The sequence below is a fragment of the Poecilia reticulata genome, linkage group LG2 (assembly GCF_000633615.1).
Source record: "Poecilia reticulata strain Guanapo linkage group LG2, Guppy_female_1.0+MT, whole genome shotgun sequence".
In the NCBI taxonomy this organism is placed as follows: Eukaryota; Metazoa; Chordata; class Actinopteri; order Cyprinodontiformes; family Poeciliidae; genus Poecilia; species Poecilia reticulata.
Window position 1 is genome coordinate 2,151,751 of NC_024332.1, and position 11,484 is coordinate 2,163,234.

The 11,484-nt window shown below is 38.8% G+C and overlaps 1 protein-coding gene across 4 annotated transcripts in view; it reads left to right on the forward strand.

Annotated features, from left to right (window-relative positions):
• The window catches only part of LOC103476088 (gamma-aminobutyric acid receptor subunit beta-3-like), a 57,174-nt gene extending 46,775 nt beyond the window's left edge, over nucleotides 1–10,399 (forward strand). For 2 of the 4 annotated variants that reach the window (XM_008428176.2, XM_008428194.2), the window contains 2 exons: nucleotides 2,005–2,252; nucleotides 6,345–6,716. In XM_008428176.2, the coding sequence (XP_008426398.1) occupies nucleotides 2,005–2,252; nucleotides 6,345–6,716 (620 nt within the window). Of the gene's footprint in view, nucleotides 1–2,004; nucleotides 2,253–2,582; nucleotides 2,652–6,344 lie in introns of all 4 variants that reach the window. The other 2 variants (XM_008428167.2, XM_008428186.2) reach the window with 2 other exon arrangements.
• Nucleotides 10,400–11,484: the final 1,085 nt, after the last annotated feature.

Consider the following 11,484-nt stretch of genomic DNA (forward strand, 5'->3'; position numbering starts at 1 on the left):
GAACGGAGCTGCGCCAAGAAACTAACAGAAGCTAACAAACACTGAATAGAAGAAGAGCTGCCATCGATACAGTTGCAGCCAAGCATGATTTAATGTTACACAATACAGTTTTACCAAGTTRCTCAAAGTCTAAAYTGGCATTGTTGTGCATTTAAGGTGTAAAGTTTACCTTCGACCAAACGCCCCCCAAAGGCATCCCAGCGCCCCCCTTTTGTAAAAATGTCCTCCAGCGCCCCCTGCTGTCCTCTGAACGCCCACTGGGGGGCGGTACCACCCACCTTGAGAACCGCTACTCTATATAGTGTCAGGATGTGCTGCTAATGGTACACTGGTCTGTGATTAGAGGAAATTTGATTGCTGAGTGCCTTTGTTCAAGCAGTTAAAGAAGAAGAGGACATTTGGGGACATGTAAGTAGAGGGAGTAAGGACATCCACCATTAAGCGATGGGGAGATCCGGAGGGGAATGAAGAAGAGAAAAATGGTAGATGAGGGGAACAAAAGGACAAGCCAGACCAAAGATGGGAAAAGAGAAGCTGTGAAGTCGTAATTCTTCCACGGACAGGGCAGCGGCGTGATGGAAAAGCAACTCGGCCCACCGGTTCTCGGCCCCTTGATTAAATTGTCCGATTGGAGACTGAGGGAGGCAGCAACAAGAAGAAAAGAGGGAGGGAGTGAAGAACAGAGAGTAATGGCCCCACATTGGGAACACCTATAAAGAACAAGGCTGTTGTTGAGCACAAAAAGGGCGCCGTCCAATTGTGCCTTAGACATGAAGCATGTGTACGTTCACGCTCGTGCCAACACATATGTGTGCGTGTGTGGTGCTAACCTTGTAATGTGCCAATAAATCTTACTAAGAGCTATATTGACCTTAGCTATCTTGCTCATTCCTCCCAACCCCCTGACTGCTCCCTGTCTCCTCTCTGTACTTTATGACACCCAAACACTAAAAGTGATGTCTGTGTGTGTTGTACAGGCAGAGAGGCGCAGCTGATAGACTCCGTTTATGTTCGGCATCAGTAAATGAAGTAGAGATGTGGTTGTCTTATATTTGCAGTAGGGAAGATACTTTCATTGGGCAGATATTTGTGTGAGACACAGAACTAGACATTCAAACCACAAACTTCATTGTGTTTTATCGGGATTTTATGACACAGACTAACACAAAGCAATTTATAATTGTTGTGAAGTGGAAGGAAAAAAAAATTCTACAAATCTTCTGTTTGGTAACCGCTTCTTGTTGCTGCATTTTGACCTTTCCGGAGCATTGTCTGATGCGGATTTGTGTCAACCAAGTCTACTTTTAGGCATCTTCTCCTATCATGCAAACTCGCCACATGTGACGATGCTTCATACGTGGAGAGCCATTTTGTAGCCTGACGGGGTAAGGTTAGCAGGAGCTGGGAGGTAGATACAGGCAGCACTATTTTAATGAGTTATTTCTGCTGGATGACCGAGGGGCAGTGGGATGTTTTTGAGGGAGACCTTTGAATTTCAATGAAGTGAAGCACCCACCTCCATTGTGTGTATGCAAGTGGCCTAAGATCAAAGATGAAAGCGTTTAGCAAGTTATTTTTAGTTGAAATAATAGAAAGGCGGTGGTAATCTCGCCTGCTGTTTGTACTTTTCACAGGGTTCCTATATAGTTTGGAAAGGTAGGGAATCTGATTTCAGTCATTTTCTGGGATAAATAAGAATGAACAAAATTATATTTTCCGCAACACTTCCCTTTGTCTCTTCTTTCTTTGCCTGTTACCTATTTTTTTTCCTTCTTTTTGTAATCTTTTTATTTTCCTTTCCTTGTGAAGCACCTTCTCTGGATCTGTCCTCCCTTCCTTATTTCTGTCCCTTCTTTTTCTGGCTACCAATGGTAGAAATATCTTACATAAATTCATGGTTAAGTTTGGAAAAGTATGATCTTATTAAAAGAGTTGTTTTAGTTCAGTGTCAATTATTTTGATTTGTTTTGGGGGGAAAATACATTTGTTTCCTGTTTACCATAGGAATCACCACGGTGCTGACCATGACCACCATCAACACACACCTGAGGGAGACGCTACCCAAGATCCCATACGTCAAGGCCATCGACATGTACCTAATGGGATGCTTTGTCATGGTCTTCCTGGCCCTTCTTGAATACGCCTTTGTCAACTACATCTTCTTCGGGAGGGGCCCTCAGATGCAGAAGAAGTTGGCGGAGAAAGCAGAGAAGGCCAACAATGAGCGAGCGGCCAAGTACGATGCAGCGAGGGTAAGTTTGGTCCAGACCGTGACACACTTTACGTTACTGGGCACAGGGGGTGAACATTAAAAAAGTTCTGCATTTATGCACTAGAAACAGCTCACTGGGGATAATTTTGGTAGTGACATTTAAGTTCCTCGAAATTTCCATAACCGACATTGAAAAGAGATGCATAAATATAGCAATCAGCAGCAAAAACAAACATCCTGATTATTTAAACTGTATTTCATTGTCTCTGAGTATCCTTGGTGTTCAAAAAAAAAAAAGCACGAAGACACATGCAAAGTCAATTTCCAGGCATTTGTCCCCAGATGTGGCTGAATATTTTCATCTCCTCAGGAGGCAGGTAGTAGGACCGCGTCCCTAAAACGGTCCAATCAGGTTAAAGGTCTTCGCCACTCACGCTCGGTGAGTTATTCTTGATTTTCTTTAAACGAGGCTCTTCAATATCCTCAAGTCAACTCCGCCATCGCCCATCAGCCAACATGGATGTGGTTAATATCCGTCTTTTGCCTCTGTGCAAAAATATCTCTATATCCATGTGAAGAAAACAAGTAACAACAGACATCTCCATGACACTCACTGAAGTGATGCTCATGCTTACATTGTGGGAGCTGGTGTGTTCGGTCCCGTTAGTGCATGCTGTTTGTATAGGCTTCTCATCGAACTCATCAGTGAAAGTCATTTCTATCACAGCGCATGTAAGGATTTGGTGAATCAGACTGACTTCCAGTAGGTAGTCACTGCAGAGGTCCCTCATCAAGCAGTTCTTTAAATTACTGATGATCTTCTTGGTAATGATCTATATGCACAATAAGAGACACAGGAAGACCCAATAGCATCCTTATGGGGTGGTGGCAGTCCCAGATTAATTTTCTTAATATTATCTTGTACAGGAGTTTGTTTTTCCTCAAGAAAGTACTTTAGAAGATGTTGCTTTGGAGGAATAAACATGAAGGACGTTTTTAGACTTGGTTGGTCTTTAATATTAAAGCAAAAGTTTGGACTACAAATAATAATAATAATAATAATAATAATAAAATCACACCTAATAGCTTTTGATGAAAAATGTAAAACACCGTCTAATGAAATAAACTACAATGATGCCAAAGAGAGCCTACAGCGTATAACTTTTCTATTACAATAATAGTTAGGTAGTTGTTCCATAAATTGCAAAGCACGTTAGCAAACTGGTCCAGAGTTGGGTAGGCTTTGACCAACTAAAAAACTTGTTTTTTTCTTTTTTTTTTTTTACTTTAATGGAAATGTGGGGCTTCACCAGTTGCTACATTTGCATGAAGACCTGAATTTGCACTTTTCATTCTGTTGATCTGTTTTGTGGAACGCCCATCACAGGCATGGATTATAATGTATCGTGTTGCATTTTTTTGTGTTTCGAATATATTTATGGGCTGGAATTACAGGAATCAAGAAATGACTGATGTTAGCCCACAGGATGGATACCTGGCAGTTTTTAGTGGTGCACTGGTAACAGACAAAGTTTGTTTCTTAATGGTTACATAAAAATGATCATAGCTAGAAACTTATATTTTTATCAATATTATCAAAAGGGATGGAAAGTGATTTTAAGTTTCTAAGATGGCCCAACAAGGAAACAAATTAAAAGTTTATTAAATTCACATTTAACTTGACCAAAATGTATTTGCAGCACTACCACAAGGTGGCAGTAAAGTGTACTGCAGACCTTTTTCAGAAAAGGGACTAATTTTTTTGCTCTATTTGCAGTGTAATAGAGCAAAATTAAAATGTTGCTTTCCTTGAAATGTCTGCCCTAGGTTGTCATCTAAGCATTTAGTTGATGATTCATCTTAGAGTTTTGCTTTTTGCAGAAAGAGACGTGTTGGGGACACCTCAAGCTGCAGGAAAACTGGGGAATGCAAATGTGACAAAGACACATTTGCATTTATTATCTGCTTAAACTACCAGGAAAATGTTTAGTTGTGAAGGTACTGTTTAATTATTAAAAAAAAGTTTGACTGAAAACCAAAGCAGTCAAATCCAAGAGACGGATGTGGTTTTAACTTAAATGGTAATGTTTGACGTGAATAAACATCCATGGGAAGCAATTAGGGTACTCTATGGCAGCAACACTGAAGATATTCATTAATATGATGAACATTTTAATTCTGTTTGGTTTTACTTTGATATTCAGAAATTCTCATAGAAACATTCAGTGGATACATGGCAATTTTCTAATGGCTTTGGGCAAATTGAGACAGTTATAAAACAGTAATTGGTTTTGGAGCATCACAGGAGTTTATGTTCACTTGGGTAGTTTTGTAAGCTAACAAGCCTAGTAAGAGTTATTTGTCATTCCCTTAAGTTTTCTATAAATAGCATAGCGTACCTGCGCAACAAGCTCCAAAGGGAAACTGATTTTGTAATCCGCAGCGAGTATCATTAAGACTCTGGTAAATTAGGCCACCACTGAATCATTTCTGCCTCTCTTTTCTCCAGATTGGTAACATCCTGTCCACTCTAACATGGTATTTTAACCTTTTCTTGTGTCAAGTAGAAATGCCACAGTTTATAACCATAATGTGGCCTACTTCATGCATGCATAATGTAGCCAGAATCACCAGAATGGAGTTTTTTATATCTTTATTTCCACGTCTGTCTTGCTTTACCCTGACTCTTTCATTTAAACTTTAAGAACTACTTCAAAACGTTTATGACTGAGAGGAACAGCGAAACTAACTGCTGCTTGTGCTAAAAACACATAGCTGGTGTCTCAGGGTGCTCTCTAAAAGATTTCTGACATAACTTCACCGACTCCCAAGGTGCATGGAGAGGATCAAAGATCTAATAAGTTGAAGCAACACATGAAGTGCTAAGAAGTAACTTTGTTAGTAGATCAATGCATTTCTGTTTGTGGTCCCAATGACCCAGATGACGGCCAAAAGATGAAATATGTTGGTTTACTTATAAAGCAGTAGTGTTGCTGGAGTCTTCACCATCCTATGTTTACACAACTAAGGTGTTTAGTCCGCTCAAGATAAACTCTGGTTCCCCTTGCTACGTTTTTTTCTGTAAATGTAAAAGAAGCAATCACATCAATCCAAGATGGTTTCAATTCCACATAAACTCAAGAGTAGTCGCTTATGGTGTGAATGTGATCCAACCCGGCTCTGACTCACTGTACGATGCAAGCTTTAGACAAATATGTTGCTCAGCTATTGACTGGGTGTGGCTAATTCTGATCTGTTGAAATCCACACTGGAACAGCTGGTGTGTGTGGCATTGAAAAAAAGGCACTGAAATCAAGAACAACTTTTTGTGAAACTCAATTCTCGATTTCAGTCCCACTTCTTCAGAGCATGAATCGTAGTCAAGTTTGTGTTGGTTTTTGCGACTGACCCAAGTGTTACTTGAGACATTAGATGTGTCTTACTGAAAACAACAATGTGGCTATGGAGCAGTGGGCCAGGTCTTCACTCTCGTGGAATTGCTGAATGGGTTATGGGAGTATGCTTATCTGGTCTATAAGTGCTTTGTGGATCTGGAATAGGCCTATGACTGTGTCCACTGAGGTATTTACTGAAGTATGGGATAATTGGGTGACTTTTAAGGGAAAACCAAATCTTGTATGCCCAAAGCAAGAGCTGAGTCATCATTCTCAGCACGTCAAGCCTTCTCAAGTGTTTGTTGGATTCCACCAGGTCAATGTTACCCTGCAACCTTGGATGGCTGAGGGTAATGTATAAGATGATCTTCCCTCAACGTGTGATGCTGTGATATAGAAAAGATGAGACACACACGTCGAGCTTCCTTTAGCATCAAACAGGAAGGTTTATTCTTCTTGTGTGCTCAATCTTCTCTATTGTACCAACGCGGCAGCGCCTCCAGCGGTTGTGTGCGGAATTGCATAGGACTAACTAAAATGACACTAAAGAACTTGGTACAATGAGAAATTAAAGATACAAAAATAAAAATTATGTTGGGGTGCCTATTTTCTTACTTATTGTTTTAATTTACTATTGACAAGTTTTTCACCCCTCTACATTAACAAATCAATAACACTCTAAAAGTAGGTATTTCCATCCATTATTCTGACATTTTGTCTCTTCTTCATCCATTCAGGCGGAACCGCATGGTCATGGAAACATCCTGCTGACAACCTTAGAGATCCACAACGAAGTTGCAGGAGGTGAGATCACCACCAGCGTGGCGGACATTAGAAACTCTCAGTCCATGGTACAGTTGGACAGCACGGCGTCGTCAAACATCCAATACCGCAAGCAGAGCGGTGGGGTAGGGCCACGCTCCGCCAGCCGCCACTCTCTGGACCGCTCTGCCCAGATGAAGCGGAGCCGACTACGGAGGCGGTCCTCCCAGCTCAAAATTAAAATCCCCGACCTGACGGACGTGAACGCCATTGACCGCTGGTCTCGCATCATCTTCCCGTCCGTTTTCTCGCTGTTCAACCTCATCTACTGGCTCTACTATGTCTGATCAGATCTGTTTTTTTGGTGTTTGTCGTTGTTTGACTTTGACTTTCATTTCATTTGTTCATTTCGTTTTCTTCTCTCTTGCTTTTATACGTGATGGAGAATCTGTCGAGTCAAAGACTGCAACACAGCAAGATAAAAGAGAAAAACTGATCTAACAAAGACTACTATGTTTTGGACCAAGTTCTCATTGAAATAGTTTTTTTATATATATATATATATATATATTTGGAGTCTTTGAATCCCGAACGCTGAGGTCTTTTTATTTTTGAGAGTATGTACTGTAATTTGGATTTGTGACAGTTTTTTCCCCCCATTCGTCACCCTTATTGATTACATGTAAATACCAAAATACAAAGCCAGCAAGTTTTAAAAAATATTATTTTAAAAATCAATGCAGAAGCAGTTAGGTCAAGATTTTTTAACTAAAAGTTGATCGGGTGTAGGCAATATCTACAATAAATCCATTAAAGTGGTATGCTATGCATTTTTAATGTACTTAGGCATTGTTGAACCGGCAAAACTCTTACAGAAACAGAGTAACGTGTATTTATAGTGTTTATAATACTCTTGTCTACAATTTATTATATGTTGATCTGGTAAGCAAAATAATTTTAATCCTTCAGGATGATTTTTGTCTCAGGTTCTCAATTTTTGAGTTTGTTGGGGACAAAAAAAAAGAAAATAAGCACAATTTATGAATAAAACTGCCGTTTTTTCCAATTTCACAGCAAAACTTTATGTGACTGCATGACAAAATTGCACTCAGATTTTCAATAGTTCTTCGCAAAGCGCTTTTTATTTTCTATTTGAAACAACTGCCAATGGCCCTATTGGGCAAAATAGTTACTGTTTTACCCATAAAATATTATGATATTTTTGTACTCCTTGTCTTCAGGTATTTATTTGATTTCCTGACCTGTGTTGTTTTATGGAAGAACAGTTCTTTTATTGTGACAGTATGGTGGAATTACTTAATTTTTTTGTACATAGGTGTGTATATATGTCTATACATACACTATGTGTTCAACCCAAAAATGAAAATAATAATTTTGTGATTGTCACTGACTCCCAATAGTCAGATTATTTCATGGGGAGAGATGGGGATTAATGTCCCAAGTCAAGCATCTTATCCATTTCAGAGCATGTCTGAGCACTATGAATACGTTCCTAACTTAGAGCATCCTTCACAAATACCGAAAGCTCTATAAGCATCTTTAAAAACACTTTAAAATAAATGCATATTTTGTTGTTTCACAGTAAAACTTGGAAAAAGAAAATGCATCCTTTAAAATGAGTACATTTGAATACATCTGTGGAGTTCCTAATAGTTCTTTTTCACTTTTTACCAAAATCAGTTGCTACACTTCTTGATATTGTTAATTTTAACACTGTACAAGCACCTTTGGCCAGTTTCCTGTCTGTTAGTGCATGTGGAGCAGAGGAACCACAAGGTTTCATAGTGTTTGTGTTATGAACAAACACTATGTGGTAAGGTGTGCCATTGCACTCATTAGAACAGCCTCCATGAAAATCTTAACATATTTAAATGAATGCTGCCGGTGCCATATTAAGCCACGCCTCTTTAGTTCCACCAGCCCAGCTGAACGCTCTGAAAGCACACAATTCCTGTGATCTCGACGGATTGACTTGGAACAAAAGACGCAATTACTCATAATACGGGGCTCATATTTGTGTGTTTATTGCAGAATTATGATTTAATTGGACCATAGCTCACATACCCATTTTTTGAAACCTCTATTCTGTCCTATTCTGTTACTTTTTAGGACCCGTAAACAAACCATTTCATTACCGTCTACTTATTCCAAGCTGGTTCAAGACATCGACTTTGCAAGTACATATCAACACATGGTCTGTAAGAAATGGCAGAGGCGAAACGACCGGATTTGCACACTCTGTAAATGTACTCCAGTTAAAGGTTGGATTTTTGTAAAGTTATTACTTTAAGATTAGGAAACTGCAAAAAAAAGATTGCACACATCTTTACCGCGGGTACCAGAAGGCATGGCATGCCACTGTATCAGCCGACCATGCTGAAGTTCTACTCCAGTTACTGTATGTACTGAAAAGTGAGCTTTGCATTTCTGTTGCTAAGTGACGCCAATGGATTTCACAGAACGTGAAGCTCGCCCGTGATAACCAGTCTGTCGGGTAATTTTAAGCACATACTAGCATTGAATGTATCAGATCCATTCTTCAGGGAGAGGATAATGAGCCATGGTCATCGTTTCTCCATTAGAATGTAACCCACCCCTTCTGACTTTGCAAGTGATTAGTAAAAATGAGGGCAGGAACTAGTTTTGCATGTGTTGGATGAGAAAAATAGGCATGGAAATGTCAAGATTGAAAAGTTTCTGTACGCCATTTGTTTTCTGCGCTGCTTGCTGAGCTCTGGACAAAATGTCAACGTGTAATAGTTTTGTGGCTAAAAATGGCTTCCCTGTCTTGATTCTTTCTGACCAACTGTGTATGATTCCACAGAGGGTCGCAAAGCAATCAGTTACAATCTGGTTGTGCACGTTCACGGCATTCCTGTTCATACATTCGCTTTGTGCATGTACGAGAATACGTGTTCATGAAAAGAAAACAACAAAAAAACGCAAAAATACTTGAGAACAGTGAGTTTGGGCACAAAGAAAAAATTATTGTAACATGTACAGTCTAGAATATAACAAACAAGTGAATGTATAGTACTTGGATTGTCACAGCACAAATGAAATTTGATTTCTGGGCCCTAAATGACTGTATAAGAGTTGCATTTTCTACTGTGTAGAGGGGGAATAGGAAGAACACATACCAATGAAGTAATTGGTTAAAAGTGTGTCATGAGGAGTTTTTCATTTTTTGCATCAATTTGGCCAGACAAAACATTTTAAGATCTCAAGGAGTCACACAAAAGCTCTGCTTCTCTAGTCACCAGATTGCATTCCAATAGACTCCCATTTATTTGGGAATCGGAAAAACGTCCGTTGACTTTGTGTGAGATCTGACTACCTCTTAAATTTGATACTACAAAAGAAGATTCTTGACTATGTTTTATTGCACAAATCCCTTTTTATGTCCAAGGTTGTAAAATTCCTAGAATAAATTAGTCCAAAGACATTTCAGTCTTCATTCTAGAAAAACAAAGCTAAACAATTTTGCTGTCCATGTAGAAAAAAAAAGATCTTCCAGGCAGAAAGGCTTCTTCGATTTAAACTACTGCTTTTGGGTTGTGTGTTGAGATTTAAAAATGAGTTGTACGAGTTCTAAATTTATCAAAATACAAAGTGAAATTGTGACTTTATAAGCTCCACTCTAGAAACTTGTTTATTATGCATGCAGCATCCCTTAACTTGGAGCGACTTCCAGAAGATCTTTTTAGCAATCTCGCTGACAACAGCTGCCAACTGCTGCCAACTGCTCATTCTAGAGATTACTCTATGCCACGTGAGCCTACAATAATAAGGAAAAAACAATAAAAAACAAAAAAAAGAAAAAAGACAAAAAAAGAACAGCCATCAAACACTTCAAGTTGTTGTATGGCCTTGGTCCCATAATGGAATGTGAAATGTTCTGTGCTGCCACAAACTGTATGTAGGCTTAGATTTATACTATATATCTGTATGTTTCTCCTTTTTCAATAGAGTACCATGTTATACCATGAAATAAATGATATACATTGTACCTGTGCATTTGGTATTACGAGCATGCATGAGACGCCATTAACTATCTGCCTATACTGTATAAAATGACAATACAATACCAGACTGTGTAAGTTAAAGGAATCCTCGCAAAAAAAAAAAAATGCTAACGGAATCTGGAATCAACACAACTGAAGAACGGTAACAAAACACCTCAGTGACAGTTCAAGACACTGGTTTAACTTGGCAAATCCCATTTGAAAGAAATTTGATGTGAATAAGAAAAGGTTCATGAATGTAAACCGGAGGGAGCGGGTGTAAGGCGACAGTAGTTCCATGGTGAAATAAATTCTGGAAAAGTAAAAAAAAACATGGAGATTATTATTGACTGTTAGAATATGAACGTTTTGTTTCACTTAGTTGCTGCAAATGATAAATACAAGGCAAATCAATGCAGAGTTGCACCAGATATGCCAATGAACAAGAAATAATTAAATTATCCAAGGGGAAGTAACTCAGTAAAGTATATATAACTCAGTATATTTTAGGGAACCTGCTGAGAAAACCAAGCATGCTGGTGCAAAGTGAAGAAGGAAGGAAGTAGCACAAACACCATGCTGCCACTACAGAGAGTAAGGTCTGTTTACAAAAGAAAATACTCAGTTTTAAAGCTAACGGTTATAATTAGGCCATTCAAAGGAGGTCAGTGCCACTAAGGGGACTAACACCAAGTTATTTTTGATTGTATCTGCTGACAACTGCACACATGTACAGGCTATAAAATAAAATGTCTTACAGCATATATGTATGCATCTAATTACATGGCTAGACCAGGTGAAATGAAAAATAGCAGATAACTTTCACAAAACAGTTTTGTTTTCTAACAAATTGTCAAAACGGTCCGTCATATTGTCAAGCTGGAACTGCGAAACCACAGGGAAAATTGAGTGGAAGTCAAATGAATTCATACAAAGAGTTAGGAATAAAATTTGAGTCTGACTATCTCCTGTTCTAAACGATTTAATCACATTGGCTGCTAAAAACCCTCTTCAAAAAGCATGACTTTTATTTAAAAGAAAATAGGATTAAATTTTACAAAATCATGAAATAGTCAAAACACAACCATTT